Source organism: Eschrichtius robustus, chromosome 13, assembly GCF_028021215.1.
Source record: "Eschrichtius robustus isolate mEscRob2 chromosome 13, mEscRob2.pri, whole genome shotgun sequence".
In the NCBI taxonomy this organism is placed as follows: Eukaryota; Metazoa; Chordata; class Mammalia; order Artiodactyla; family Eschrichtiidae; genus Eschrichtius; species Eschrichtius robustus.
In genome coordinates this window covers 22,284,291-22,300,556 of record NC_090836.1, presented here as the reverse complement: position 1 = coordinate 22,300,556, position 16,266 = coordinate 22,284,291, and the positions used below count along the sequence as shown (strand labels likewise).

General features: G+C 40.7%; 1 protein-coding gene across 1 annotated transcript in view; it reads right to left on the bottom strand.

Annotated features, from left to right (window-relative positions):
- Positions 1 to 1,602: 1,602 nt before the first annotated feature.
- The window catches only part of SSPN (sarcospan), a 40,356-nt gene continuing 25,692 nt past the window's right edge, over positions 1,603 to 16,266 (bottom strand). Inside the window, exons 2-3 of the mRNA XM_068561411.1 lie at positions 11,621 to 11,707; positions 1,603 to 5,733 (exon numbers count right to left, since the gene is read on the bottom strand). Of these exons, the coding sequence (XP_068417512.1) occupies positions 5,368 to 5,733; positions 11,621 to 11,707 (453 nt within the window). The 3' untranslated portion in view covers positions 1,603 to 5,367. The remainder of the gene's footprint in view (positions 5,734 to 11,620; positions 11,708 to 16,266) is intronic.

Sequence of the window (16,266 nt, the reverse complement as noted above, 5' to 3'; positions counted from 1 at the left end):
CTCCAAGCTGGCATCATCCCAATGTATTAGTTTTATTTTCATTTGCTTACAATCTGAATTTTAAAAGTGCAATAGCTGATATTAGTCCTGCACTTCATAAATACTAACTTATTAAAGATGAATCTGTCAAATGAAAAAATAATTTATAATAATTTGTCATGAACTACAAAGATAGATAGACCCTGTCAAGGGAAAAAGTAGATTTCTGGCTGTAGTGTTTTAATGATTAAATTTGCCACCAATTTAAAAATTCATATGAGTGTTTTCCTATCCAGCCTGGAGAATGAAGTTCCAGCTGGTATTTTCTGACTATACTCAAAAGGAAACCCTTTTATGATTCTTGGATGAGAATCAGTGATCCACAGAGTCAAGCACATTAAAGGTGCTTGATGGTTGGTTTTTAAATAAATGAGGGATTGTATGTTACAACCTAACATGCAGTAGACCGATAATGTACCAAAGCTCAATAAAGCTTCACTTTTAAAAGTTGGGGTTAAACACGCTTCTGTTACATTAAATTCAAAGGGCTATGAAAATCAGGAGAAATGTCTCAGCTTCTACTTCTGCCTGAGAGAAGAGCTGAGAGAAGGTGGCCACATTCAAGTAACACCCAGATGTGTAAACCGATAAATAGGGATCCAGCCAGCACATGATTCCATGCACATCGTCAGTAAGATTGGTACTATCTTATTTTAAAAGCAGAATTTCTCTTTGAGGCCCATTTGATAGACTTTCTGGCTTATAAAAAGGAAGTCCCAGAAGGGGACAGCAATGCAGAGACACTTTTCTAGTTGGATGCGGGGACTGGAGCCGGCATCAACGAGAAGGCTATGTAGAACCCAGCTGGAAGGAGGAAACCAAATATTTATCAAGCCACTGCTATGAGCCACTTTGTTAAGTGCTATTTCATTTAACCTTTCCCATGAGGCTGTGAGGCAGTTACACTTTTCTCCACTCTACAAATAAGGAAACTAAAGACTAAATGGTTTGTCCAAAGCCACATAGCTAGAAAGTGGCAGTCAGATTTCCAACCCTAGGACCTGCAGCCTTAGGACGAAGGATAGGAAGTCCAGCTCAGAGCATGTGTCCTAAATCGTTATCCCTTTCCTTTGGCACTCTACAAGCTTTTCTAACTAAATTAGAGAAAAAGAACCACTGCATTTTACAGTATAATCAACTATTTAAATTGTCTCAGAGTTGGTAAGAAGGAGCCCTTGTTTTCAGATTTGAAATGGAATAGGCTGTCTGTTTTTCCATATAATTCAATGTCGAATATGATTGCGCCTATAACATTCGACATGTATCCCATTCTTTAGGCCAAGCTTTAGTTGATATTAATAGGTGTAAATGAAGATCAGCATTCGAAGCATCTTCTGCAAAATTTTTTTTCCAGCTCAGGCTCCCTTTGCCTGGGGAGCATTTACAGCCTTGACTTCGACAATGTACCAAAAGAGAGACAGCCCCAGGAACAAAGGAGTCACAATGCATATTGGTCCTTGTCTATTCCAAACCCAGACTTTTGCTGTAAACACTAAGTTGAGAGATTTTATGTAGACCAGTTCATGTGCAACGTACCATCACCTTAAAACACATCCAAACAAGTTTTCAGAGATTATGAAAATTTTATTAACAAAGAAAATCTTCAGTATACACACCCCCTTAAAAACAACCGCCTTAAACGTGTAGGAAACACTTTGTTTTCTACTCATTATACCCTCAATGCCAGAAGAACAAAACTGCAACACCAAAGTACAGACCAATATTTTTGAAGGGGATAATTGTTTGAGATAATGAAATAGTAGAAAATTAGAAGAAACCAATCAAGGTATTCATTTCACAGGCTGAACCACTGAACCTTTATCCAAATGAATGTTTCCACTGTGAGTCAATATATGTGGCCATCGGCTCTTTGTAACACTACCCTGAAAACACAGTGTACATCTAAAAACATGATCAAGTTCTTTGAGTACAGTAAGAACTGAGGGCCAGCCTGATTCACAGGCTGTGTGTATGGCTGCACAGCAATGGTTCAGCGACAATCACTAGAAAATGTAAAGGTATGCTTCATGATAGGATGCAATTAGTTTTTCAGGGCAACTTTTCAGTTCATTTCTGACCATCATTAACCGATCCACCGCTGTCCCCTGGAATCTCCCTTGGATACCCTCTACCCCACCCTTTACTAAACAAATCTATAAACATATTGCAGATATACTGCATGCAAGAGAGGAAGTATGAGAATATGAACAGATTCTAATGTCCTGGATACAAATAGAAAACACATAACGGGTTCTCGCTGTCAGAACACACTGATGTCTGCAGCTGAAAGCCCCTCAAAAGAGATCTTATCGAGATTTAACTCAAGGAAGGAAAAAAGTTAGGCCTGTTACTTGACTACAGTTTCTAGGGCCTGGTGTAGCTATATTTTTAGGAATGGCTCCAGGGATCTGCCTGCACAAATTTGGATGGAGCGAGGGAGGCACAGATGGTGGTCACGTGAAGGCACAGACCGATTGGGTGGGCTCAGTTACAAAGTCTGCACATTTAGGCTGCTGTATTCCTCCTATTTCAAGTGCTGCCAAGTCCCGGCTGTTCGCCTTCTTTCCAAAGTCTTGATTCATTTAATTCTCCTAAAGGAGGTGGAAGAGAAGGAGGATTGTGCAAATCTTACTGTTTTATGGTTTAGAAGAGACAGTCACCATCTTGGCACCTTGTCAGATTTTAAATGTAACATTTTGCTAAGTGTAAAGCTCAGTATCTGTTCCTTTTCTGTTGCCATTACTGTAACTTCAATATTTGCAAAACACAACCTCAAAATACTTCAAATCCAGCCCAAAGCAGTTTGTTATTCATGCAACACAATTCTCACATGTATCAATACACAGTGAGTTTGCAGCACAGAAATCTTTTCTTTCTTTCCTTTCTAATTTTTTCATTTTATTTTTTGTTTCTCCTTCACTTATGAATTTTTTCTCTCTTTAGGGATTTAAGAATGATTCAAGCACCAATAGCAAAATCCCCATTATATATATATTTTATATATATATATATATAATGTGTATATATATACACACATTATATATATACACATTATACATATGTGTGTGTATATATATATATATATATGTATATATATATCTCCTGATTATTACCAAGCTTATCACCATGTCAGTTCTTACTGGTTGCATTATTTAGAAAAAGGAAGCACATAAGCCAGAGTTATTCTACCATTTGAAATACCCTGTGAATCGCTTGTAAAGCATAGAGCACCTTAGTGTTGTGTAGAATTTAATTTTCTGATAGAAAAATTTGTAGTGTTTGCTATAAAAAATTGTTTAAGGTATTCAGGATGTGATTCCAATGATGCCTTATTCATAGTCATTAGCATTAAAGCACTGGTTTCTCACTCTTTAAAAAAGAGCCCACAGATTATCAGTCATTTTCTTTTGTAGGAAACTGTCAAAATCAAAATGGATTCAGTTATTGGAATTTTTTTAACAGGGTACAAAGTATTTTTTTAGGTCATCATCAGGAGGCTTGGTGTGTGTTGATGTAATTTTTGTGTATCAAACCTCTGCTCCAGAGTCATCCATTAAGCCCCCGATGTGCATTTTTGGCCTGAGCTAGTGTGTAGGAAGGCCATTTTTAAAGCAAGTCAATACATAAAAAGGTTTTAACATCTATCAGGTGTTTTATCTGGAGGGCATAAAATATATTTACAATTCTCCAACTAACTTAACATTTCCCTTTTTATTTGGATATTCATATCATGTAATAATCGACACTATTGTCACAATCGATGGAATTATTCATATACCTCTTAAGGCAAACAAGGAAATGATTTTTTTAGAGTAGGATTTAATGATTAGTAAAATATATCAATAGGCAATGTGGAGAAGCAAATTAAGCTCAATTATCTTGAATTTCTGCTTTCAACAGAGCATACTAATAGAGAAACTTTTTGGTAACATTTATGCTACATGAATTTGCATTCTGAGCTCCTTCCTTAAAACATTGATATTGTTCCAAATTCAATGATAACAATAACTAGAGAGAAAAGTCTCCCACCATAGGGTAGCTGTGCTCTTTTAAGTCGCAGTCACTTCAAAACAAAACCAAAAACTACCCTCCAAGTCAACGGCCAAATGTTCAAATAAGGACCTCAGAAAACATTAGTTTAAGGCTCTAGTTGACTGTGCATACAAATCAATAATAAGATTACATAGCAAATATAATTTCATGAATGGGACACTTCAGCATTACTCAATCTTCATCAAAAGTACTTAGCTGCCAAGAGAGATACTTTACAACATATCACAAATGTGCTATTTGTATAAACATTTCCCATTACAAATGCTCTTGTTTTCATTTAAATGAGTATTTTTAACCTGAGCTATTCATAAAAAAAATTTTTTTTTTTTTCTCCCTTGTAAAGCTTGGCTTTCAGAAGAAAGAATCTTTAAGCCGTCTCTCTTGTGAGAGTAATTTCTCCAAATACCGACAGTGCCACGTAAGTACAGCCAGGGCTCATTAAATAGACTTCTGAGCATAATTATAATTAACAATTAGCTAGAAATTAGTTTTAATGATTTGTTTTAGGTGACAGAATAGAAGCATAATGTAATTATTTTTAAACCTTCTATATCATTAAGAATACAACTACCACCAGCTTTCAATTACTGAGAAGCAGACAATCACCCAAAGCATTCACTAAGTGATCTATTTACAGATCCAAAATAAGGGAGCAGAGGGAAAAGGCCAGGGGCCCCAACACAGGTGTTTGTAATTATTTAGCCTTTTGCAAAGTCTCTTCCTTTTCTACTCTGCTCTTTTAAGCTGTTTCATGCCTTGAAGACATCTCTACCAGGGAAAATAGAGAAAGACAAGCTGGCTGTTCAGCTCTCCCCCTCCTCCTGCCCCCTGCCTTTCTCTGAGTCGTAGTGAGGATCACGGCGGGAGGGGGGAAAGGCCTGAAGGAAGATCCTACAAAATTTAGCAAGTGGGTCTGAAACTGTCCAAATCAAACTGGACTAACAGGAAAGAAGATTATATCAGTAATAGATAAAATGAGTATTAGGAATAGACTCCAGACTTTAAAGATAGCGCTATACCACTCTTTCCCTGTACCGCGTTCTTTTAATATCCCAAAGTCAGTTTAGATCTTAAGACTTAAAAAAAAAAATACTATGGAAACCTGAAGAAATGCTCTTTCATTTCCTGAAAAATATAAAAATATTCATTTAGAACAGTGAATATCAGTTATGGTCAAATTTCATTTTTTCTTCATTTTCTTTCCCTTTTTTTCCTTTTTAAAAAAAGCTCAGCTAGTCAGGGTGCTGTTTTCTCTCCCACCTGAGAGCAAGAACGTCAGACCTTTGGCTGCTGACCTTCGGAAGTTGTCAGGGAACACATCCTGACACCCACGTAAAAGACCTGGTACCTGTGTTTCCACATCACAAAGCAGGCCAACAAGCACACAAGGCCGCAGACCAAGTTCAGAATCATCTGGATGAGTAAGAACAGTTTGAAAGTGCCAGTGATGCTGGTACAGTCAGTCACATCCCGGTACACAAAGGTCCTGCTGAGGGGCTCGGACGAGGGCAGTTTGCACTGGCAGGCGTCGAGCGTGGTTCCACAGGTAAACTGTGTGAGCTGTGCATAGTGGTGAGCGGCGAACGCCACGGCCAGCACACAGACCGTCAGGCCAAGGGCGCTCAGCAGAAAGTACAAGAGCTGCAAGAAAGCAGAAGAAAACCTTTCCAGTTACGGACAGCGTTGGATGACTATTGACAAAGCTAATAAAGAAAAGCTCTTCTTCTCTCCCAAGAAGCTCCCTGATGGAGGGGCTGTCTCTCCTCAGAAACATGGTACCCAAGACATGGCAATGGCTCGTTATGGACTGTTAGTGAGCAATCTGATCACAATCTGAAAAACTCTGATCATATTTTCATTCGTCGTACAGATGTCGGGTGTTTATCATGAATTGAGTCAACATTATTTGCTTGATTTGGGGATGTTTGTATATGGATGTAGCAGGCAGCTTAGATGACGCCCAAACACAAGAGCCATCCCTGAAAGGCATACTGTGCTTGTTTTGACCTTAACAACTGCTGATATAAAGACTGAAACAAGACTAGGAAGGAGAGAACAAATTTCTTCAATGTCAACACTGTGTTGGCCAAAATTGTCAATGATTGGCCAACTAGCAACACGGGTTAATAAAAAAGACTATATTCAATGGAGTGGTTGCCAAACTATGTCCAGGAAGGCCAGGATCCCCAGTGAGAGGTTGCTGGGAGAAAAAAAAATTATGGTTCCAGAAGGTAGGTGACTTGATCACCTACAAGTCTCATCCCAAGTCCACCTATAACCATGTAGTTTCTGAGCATAAAAATAAGCTGTAAATGGTCCCTCGGCCACCAAGGTTCTGAACACCGTTGGCTTATGTGTTAGCCTTGGAATGGAAAAGTCTGGTTAAAGTTCTAACTCTGCTACTAAAGAACCATGGAATCCCTGAACAACTCAGACATTTACCCTACACCTGAAATATTTTGATCAAAAATTGTGGGTGCTTGTTGACATGGCCACAATGTAAACCATTTTACAGAACAAGAAATCTCGTGATTGGACTTCCCTACTGAAAACCTTTCTCTTAATGGCCTGACCTCCTGAGGATCTAGATAAGGAACAGAGTACCCAGCTGCTGGGACTGGTGTACTGAACTCAGTTCTTAGTGCAAGATTTACATTCTCATAGTCAGAAGTTGCTCATAGAGCAATTCTGCTGAACGTGAACTCTTCAGAGGAAGATTAGTCACGTCCAGGTTCAGATGAAAGTTACTCTGAAAAGATTATGCCCTCCGCCCCGCCTCCAACTAATTGCAACTCAAAATAAAAACATGTATGCAAGATTATAAAATATGTGTGCATAAGTCCTCCAGATGAGTGATTTTGCACACAGGGACAATTTCAAATGTTTTCAAGCCTTAAATATAGAATACTTAAAATTTTATTTTTTCTTTCTTGACTGGTGTGTGTGTGTGTGTGTGTGTGTGTGTGTGTGTGTGTGTGTGTGTGTGTGTGTTGTTGCCCTGAGCATGTGTCTGGTTTGCTTGGAAGCTTCACTGTGGACACAGGAAGAGAGTGGACCCGTTTCATCTTCCTATGGCTGCACGAGCAAAGAGTGCAGGGGTTCTTTGGATCTTCTCATCAAAAATATCTTAAACACGCACTCTCTTTTTCATTTTCAAATCATACGAAGGATTGTCAAATACAACCCACATTTCTTCATCTGTGAAACAGTTTATGGAAACATCTATCTCAGGGACATAACAAGGATAACTTATACTGAACACGTTTAGCCTCCCTTGGAGGAAGGGAACCAGAAAAACACACAGTGGCACCATTTCAAAAATTTAAGAGGAAATATTTAATCTGTGCTATTGAATGCATCACCTTGGTCCTGCTTGTCGCCCAAATATTCAGTGGCCATATTTTCTGCAAAAAAAAAAAAAAAGTAGTTCTTGGGCTAAAAAGTATGGATTTATTTTGTGGGGCCATTGGGGCAGAATATTTGAATTATTCTGGGTTGTTTTGAAATATTCAGGCGACGACTGACTTCAAACTCTTGATGCCAAGGGCCGAATTAAATTGTGTTGGCCGTGTCGTGCGTGCCTGCCCATGGCAGCTGCATTTCCAGTGCCGGCGTCAGGGAAATGGGAACAATTTGCTCTGGGAACACAGAGACATGAGTGACTATACCAGCAGGGAGGGCCCAAATTAAGGGATAATTTTTCACCTGAGAGTCATCTGCTTAGCAGAATGGCCCCAGTTGGAGTTTTCTTCATACACTTTATTGCCATCAGTGGATGGGACTACGGAGGTCCTGTCATAACTCTCTCCCACACACTCATCCTTAAGATAGAGAATTTCTATAACATCCACCGGGGCATTATCTTGAAACAATGACAATAATCCCTCATTCTCGATCTGTAAATTATTCAAATACCTGCAAAAAATATTCTCTCATAACCATCACAAAAATCCGTTTGCTGAAATGAGAGTTTTGTCTCTTCTTAAAAGATAACTTTTGGGCCCAAAGAGCAAAAGATTTGCCCAAGACTTCTACCAAGTACACAGCAGTGCCTGGTGATGGTTACAGGCATGGACTGGGGAGCAGACAGCCTGAGTGAGAATCCCGGTTCTCCCCTCCATAACTATGAACCTTGGGCAAATTAAATCAATCCCACGGGTACCTTTGTTTCTTCATCTAGCACCTAAGTCACAGGATTACTCTAAGGATCAAAAGAATTGATACATGTAAAGGGCTTAGAACAGTGGCTGGTAGGCAGTAGCACTATTTAAGTATTCTTGAAATGAATAAACACATTAGTAGCCCTGGAAAGAGCTGCCAGTTCTCAGGACTTTTAGGATATCAACCCTATACTGGCTTTGTGTTATTCTATGTCACGTGGGAGTAACAACACACCCTTGGCTTGTAGAAAGGATGTGCACATTTACACAAGCACAGAGACTGCTCACTTTTAATTGAGCATCTTAAATATGCTAGAAGCCTCAAGAGCACAAACAAAAGCCATGCCCCTCAGCTCCTTTAAATATGAATACATTTTCATTGGTGCATTAGCTCACACATTGTGATTCTGCCTCTCCCACTGCAGGAAAGCATCGGGCCAAGTAAGCAAGAGTGGGCCACAGAATCAAGTTTCTTATCCATTTCAAGACATAAATATAGACTTGATCGGCCAAGGCCTGTGGGCTACATCTGCAGCGCTGTAGCATTTTTCCTTCGCGGCTTTTAACTCAGCTGACAGCAACAAGCTTCTGGGTCAGAATCTGTAATTTAAAATCAAGTGGCTTGTTTTACCTATACGGCACGAATAACTATCAATAAGAGTGTTTACGATGACCTTGGGAAGGCCAGCAAATATATTTTGATACCAGCGGGGCTCGGGACGCATCTGTCTTGCCTGTGTCAGTCCGGGCGGCCGGCACTGCGCAGCGGGCGGAGGCGGGCGCCCCCGGCGCTTATGTAACCACAGCGCCCGGGCGCGCCCCGCGCTCGCCGCCTCTAATTGGTACCCGGCCGCCGCTTCAACGTTCAGAGGCTTCGGGAGGAGGGCGGTTCGGCTTCGATTTAATTACCTTCCCGGTGGCAGGCATGGTAAAGCCCCTCTGCTCCTCGACGTGCAGGAGGCTGCGGAGGTAGCCCGGGGGCCTCCTGGATGTGGGCCCCGGGCCACTGCGCCTGCAATGCCCTCGTGGGGAATGTGCCCCGGAGTGTTTTTGCACGCACACGAACCAGACACGTTTCTGAAAATCATCAAGGTGAGCCCCGAGAAAACAGGGCCAAGAGGATAGGCAGGAGGCCCAATCAGCGGCCGGATGGCCCGCCGAGCCCAGGAGCAGAACTTGGGAGCAGAGCCCGGGGAGAAAGATGGAAGGCGCCGGCGGCTTACAGGGCTTGCCAAAGGGCCGCCAGAGAAGACTGTGCTAGCTTGAGATGAAAAGACAAGCCCCCGTGGCCACTGTCTGTAAGGAAAAGGGAAGTGTGTGGGCGTGTGTGGGTGTGTGGGTGTGCACGCGCGCGCGCGCGCTAGCGCAGGCTGCAGTAAGCGCGGGCATCACCCCTGTATTGCTTGTCCTATCTGGGCGTTCAACAGAAGGAAATAAATTCGCCACCAAAGCTTGGTCCAGGGTTATCAACACGTAAGCACTAAAATGCGGTTTTGCTAGTGAGAAACACCTCATGAAGATGCATTTTATTCCTTCTCCCCCAAATGATGTGAGGAGCACAAGGGAAGTCCGCTGTAACCTGTTGTGCCTTTGGAAAACCTGGAGATTGACGGAGCTCATTTTCGACCTGAAGGTAATATAGCAGGCACCTTAGAGAGCTGGCAGCAAGCATCACTAAAGGTCACATTCAGGAGAAGAGAAAAGTACCTCTGTATTTGTCAGTGTCTGTCACAGGTGAAAAAAAAAGATAGTTAATGAGATCTTCCTAGCGGTGAATTCTCAGTCTGGCTGACATTGGCAGTGACTTTTTTATTTTTTAATTTTTTTGTCCTTGCTCCTTATTTTAAATGCAGACGTTGAGATGGCTTTAGGGGCCTCTGTGAAGATGTTTCTGCTGTTTGCTGGGATCATGGTGGAGAGGGGGATGAGGGCATTTCACAGAAACTGGTGAACCTAGCTTAGAGCCCTTTTTACCTAATGAATGAAATTCCCTTAATTTAACAGATCATTTCTTACTAGGCTTTAAAAAAAAAAATCATCACTAAGCCTTGCAGTTTATTCAGACTTCTACCAAAAAAGTAAACATGCACTGATGTCTGCTCTATCTGGCCTTCTTTTAAGGGACACCCTCAGACAGAAAAAGTAAAATTTCCAAGGTCGGGGCGGGCGGCATATCCACCAAAATTGTAACTCTATCAATTTTTAAAATAGCATCCATTGAATTTTTAAATTAGAAGAGTTACATCTAACTATTGAAGAACATCTCAAAATTGAAGAAAAAGACTACACAATGTAGGTATAATCCCACCACCCAGAGAAACTATTTTTTCTATGCACATAAGAGCTATTTGTTTAATTTCCGTAGGATCATAGCATACATTTTGTGTAGCCAGTTTCTTTTTGCTAGTTAAAATAATTTGAATATTTTATTCACTAATTACTCTTTTATGACATGACTTAAATATATATATATGTATGTATATATGAGCACATTGCTTTTTTATGTCAATAGCTTTTATATCAATATACTAGAATATACTAACATCTTACAAAAGAGTATCCAGTTTTTATGTGTTTTCTTATAGAAGAAAAGAGACAATGTGACTAGACCCCAAAAACAAAACAAAACAAAACCAACATTACAGAAAGCTTTTTGTTCTCTGCTACAGGAGTTGAAAGAAAATGTAGGAATTTGATTTCTACTAACTCTGATTTCTGAGTGGGGTGTTTATCTCCCTAAACTCTGAAAGGGTGTGTCTGTGTTTCCCTTTGGAGCAGATTCTACTGTGCAGTGAAAATGCTGTGTACTTGAATTGGCTCCAACCAAACGCAGTGTCTCTAAAAAAAAAGGCACTCAAGGAAAGGCACACACACTTGTTAAACCAAGCATACCCCAACCTCCTGCCTTTGCCCTCAGATTCTTGGCACAGGTCATTTGGATGCACCCAATGTACTTTTTCTGTCTCAGTGATCCCACCTACCAAGGGAAATACACTTAGACTGCTTCATTATTAAAACATTCTAAAAAAAAAACCCCAATATGGGGAAGTGGGCACTGATATAGACACTTTTTCCCTGGCCAAGTGTTTTGCTGAACTGATGAATTTTCAATTTTCCTTTTAAGGGCATTGGAGGGCACTTCATATGCTCCGTGCCAATCCAGTTCATGGAAATTAAGACTTAAAAAAAAATAAATCAGCATTACCTTTGGGGCCTGGATGAATGCCCTCCTAAAACATTTTTTGGCCTGTCTAAAAATGCAATTTCTAGAATAATCAGATTTACAACCCCTTAAAAAGTCCTCCTTAATTTTGTACTCGTGTTTCCTTCTATGTGATGATAAAAGAGAAAGAAAAATGACAACTTACTTTCATGGCAAACTGGATACATGTCCGTTCATCAACTTGATAGGAGACACAAAGCATAAACAAACCAAGATAGGCCACTAAGCAGACCTGCAATGGAGAACAGGGATGAAAGGTTGTTATCAAGGAAAGCTGTGCATTCTAATGACATCAATCTCAGTGTCTTTCACCAGTAACGTCCTTGTTATCAAGGTGTTCATTTCATTTGCTTATCTTTATGTGCTATTTTTCCTCAGCTTGTGGAACAGAGTTTTAAAACTAGGAAAATCAATTTATTTCAATTTAGCCAGTATTTATTAAGTCCTTTTGATGTGCCAGGTGCTGTACAAGGTCCTTCAGCGCATACAATGATGAACAAAATTTCCTCAACCTCAGTAACTGTACGGTCCAGGCCAGGCCACGATAAGTGCACACACTATTCTAAGGCAGGGCATTCTGTGTCAAATGCTATTCAGAGAAGTACAAAAAGAAGAAAAAAATAACATTGAATTGGGCAATTAAAAAAGCCTTCACTAAAGAGGTGGATTTGAAATGGTCCTTGAAAGGGATGGTGATAATAATAATGATCACTACCAGTTACTGAATACTTACTTTGTGCTGCGGCTCTTCTAAGGCCTTTGTATGGATTTCTTCAAGTAATCAGCACAAACCCCTATGAAGTAGGTGCTATTATGACCCTCATATTATAAATGAGGAAACAGAAGCACAAAGCTAGTAAATGATGGAACCAGCCCTCAAACCAGGTAGCTTGGGTGAAACAGTATGAGCGCAGGCGGACGCAGGACCGTGTGTGGAAAGAATAGCAAACATGTATCTACAGTTGAAATAACAAAATATAGAGCAGAAAATGTAGGTGGAAAGTCTGGGGATGTAGAACTGATTTAGGAAGTAGTGGGGTTCCCTTGAACATTTCTGAGCAGGGGAATGACATGATTCAAGACATGTTTCTGGAAAATGAGCAGTGGTGTTGGGTGGGTTGGCGATGAGAACATCAGAATCTTATTTTACTAATCTAAGCAAGATTAATCTATCAGGTGAGCCAGAGCTCAGAGGGTGGTGGGCAAAGTCAGAGAAAGAGGTGAGAGGAAAGGTGTAGTAAAAGTAAAATGTATACATCTTGGCTATTGCATGACCAGTGGGAGGACACTGGAGTGGGAGAAATAGAAAGCCATCTCCAAGTTCTTGAATGTCAGTGATGGAAAGAGTGGGGGGGTGCACCTGACCCAAAGAAGGCTGGCAGGAGGCATGGCAACTTTGAGAGAAAACATACTCCATTTTTAAAACAATTTTTTAAATCGAAGTGTAGTTAATTTACAATGTTGCGTTAGCTTCAGGTGTACAGCAAAGTGATTCAGTTATTTATATATATATTTAGGTTCTTTTCCATTATAGATTATTACAAGACATTGAATATAGTTCCCTATGTGATACAATAGGTCCTTGTTGTTTACCTACTTTATATACAGTAGTGTGTATCTGCTAATCCCAAACTCCTAGTTTATCTACCCCCTCACCCCCCGCTATCCCCTCTGGTAACCATAAGTTTGTTTTCTATGTCTGTGAGTCTATTTCTGGTTTGTAAATAAGTTCATTTATATCATCTTTAAGAGTCCACATATAAGTCATATCATATGTATTTTGCTTTCTCTGTCTGACTTACTTCACTTAATGTGATAATCTCTAGGTCCATCCATTGTTGCAAATGGCATTATTTCATTCCTTTTTATGGCTGAATAATGTTCCATTATATATATATATATATATATATATATATATATATACATATATATATATATATATATATATATACACATACATATATATATATGTATATCCAGAGAAAACACTAGTTCGAAAAGATACACGCACCCCAATGTTCATTGCAGCTCTATTTACAATGGCCAAGACATGGAAGCAACCTAAGTGTCCAGCGACAGATGAATGGATAAAGAAGATGTGGTATATAAAACCTACTCGATTTGATTTTCTTTTTAGTGGTGCATTGGAGTTTCTTAAACTGTGATTTAGAGTTTCTAATCAAAGCATACCTATTCACACTCAACTTTGGAAACCTTAAAAGGTTGCTAAGTTCTACTTTAGGATGAAAAACATAAGCAACAGAATTGCATTTTCTGATAAGCACAATTTTCCTAGAGACGATGTTGGAAGGGTGGCTAAGAGTCACCCAGCAAGTCATTAGATGGCTGGTTTGGTGGTACTCATAACTCCTACCCCCAGGGCCAGCTTTGAACCTCGGACCTGCTAGGGTGGTAGAGCTGTTTATTTACAAAGCCAACACAACATTTTAAGGTAGCACCTCTATCCTATTCTCCCCTTGATTACAAAATCAATAAGTGGCTTGTGCCCTCACTGGTTCCCAAGCTGCAGGTTTAGGTTTCCACTGGACTGTGAAGCCAGAAGCCAAGCCTTCCTTGAGTACAGGCTGTTTTCAGGGTTTTCCACCATTAGGACAGGCTGATGGTTAAAAGCAGAGATGACATTCCTAGTTCCAGAGACAAAGCGTGGGCTGGAGAGGGCTGGGTAGAAAACAAAGCAGATAGGACCCACAGAGACAGCTTTTCAGCAGAGCACCGGCAGATGTGGAGGTAATGACACTGAAGTCGTTTGTGTAACCCACAACGTGGCCGTATTTCCAAGGCAGGGATGAAGTTCCTTTTCAAAACTCTTTTAAAAATATATCTAACCAATATATCTAATTGAGGTATAAGTTTGATAAGGCCTGTAATGGCTTACTATGTATTTTCAAATTAAGAATTTACGGAACTAGGGACTTCCCAGTGGTAAAGAATCCACCTTCCAATTCAGGGGACGCGGGTTCGATCCCTGGTCAGGGAACTAAGATCCCACGTGCTGCGGGGCAACTAAGTCCGCACACCACGACTGCTGAGCTTGCACGCCTCAACGAGAGAGCCCATGTGCCACAAACTACAGAGCCCACGCACTCTGGAACCCACGAGCCACAACTAGAGAGAGAAAACCCGCCCGCCACAACTAGAGAGAAGCCTGCACGCCACAACAGAGAGTCCACGCTGCAACGAAAAGATCCCTCGTGTCTCATTGAAGACCCCTCGAGCTGCAACTAAGACCCGAAGCAGCCAAAAATATAAAGAAAATAAATAAGTAAAATTTTAAAAATGCTTTAAAAAAAAGAATTTGCAGAACTAAAACAATGGAAGAAAGACCTTTTTTTTGGTTTATTGGCAAGAAACCCAATGGAAGCTTCTAAACTTGCTTGTGGGGATGGTTAGATCCCTAAGTACGTGCCTGGGCTCACTTGTTAGCATCTGTCTGCAGGTGCACGGGGTCAGGCTCTCTCCTACATAACTATCTTTGTCCCTAGAGGCTATTGTGAAGTTGGCAATTGCCAAAACTCTCCCCTTTGTCTTCATGAGAGACACATTCCAACAATCGAGCCTAAATGACCAGTATCTTAAAAATCTGACTCTGCCTTCCTTGAACAAATTTTTCTACTTCAGTAGTGTCTACTTCTGTGAAGCCTTAATTTAGCCTGGTTTCCAGCAAGAAGTTGCACAAGAACATATAACCTCACTCTAGAGTATTTCACTTAGTCAGTCGACAGAACTCTTTTTGAGGCCAGACTCTTTTAACAGCTTCAGGAACTGAGCGGTGAAAAACCAGTCTCAGCCTTCAAGGAGCTCTCAGTTCAGTGGGAAAGAGAGGAGAGTGAAGTTACAATACCATGTAAGTTTTAGGACCATGTCTGCTGTAATACACTGAAGGGGTGATTAACCTGAAGGCAACTTGAAGAAACTTCCTGGAGGAAGATGGATTTTGAAAGGTAAGCAGAAATTAAGCAGAAGGATGTTAGGAAGAGTAGAGCAAGTACTAGTGAGTACAAAAGCATGGAGAAATGCAGAGTAAACATTGAGGTCTCCCAGAGCTCTGGTGCAGAGGATGGGGGAAGAAAAAGCCAAAGGTGAGCTTGTAGAGATGGGCAGGAAGTAGGTCACGAGGAACTTTTATTTCAATCTAGGACATTTGAAGCAAGGGAATCATGTGATCATCGTTGCCTTTTAGAATGGTCTTTCCGGCTGTGAAGAATGGATTGGGAAGGGAAGACCAGCTGGGAGGCTGTTCTCCATCTATGGAGAAATGATGAGTGCCTGAGCTCAGGTAGCAGTAGGGACCGAGCGTAGGTGTGTTTGAGTGATGTTAAGGAAGCAGAATCCAAGGCTCTAAGAACTGATTAGAGGTGAGGGCTGAATGAGAGGGAGGAGTAAGCAAGGTGCTCAGCTACCTGATTTGAGCTGCCAGGTGGATGGAGTTCACGTTTAGTAAGGCACAAGATACAAGAGGAAGAGCAGAATGGGAATGGAAACCGATAATGCCCACATGAACTCAAATCTCAGACACGTGGGCCTAGAACTCAGGAAAGGGGTCTTAGCTGAACATAAGCCCTTAAAGCAATGGAAACCATCAGAAATGCTGGATCACCCAGAAACAGTCTAGGGAAAACAAAAAAAGGCCAAGGAAGTTACCCAGTTATGAAGAACCATTGAATAGTTTGAACAGAAAGCATCTCAAATACACTTCGTATAACTTTGGTTGTACATCATGACATGTCTAAATACTATGAAACTGATCATCCTTCTGGATTTTTGGAAGTT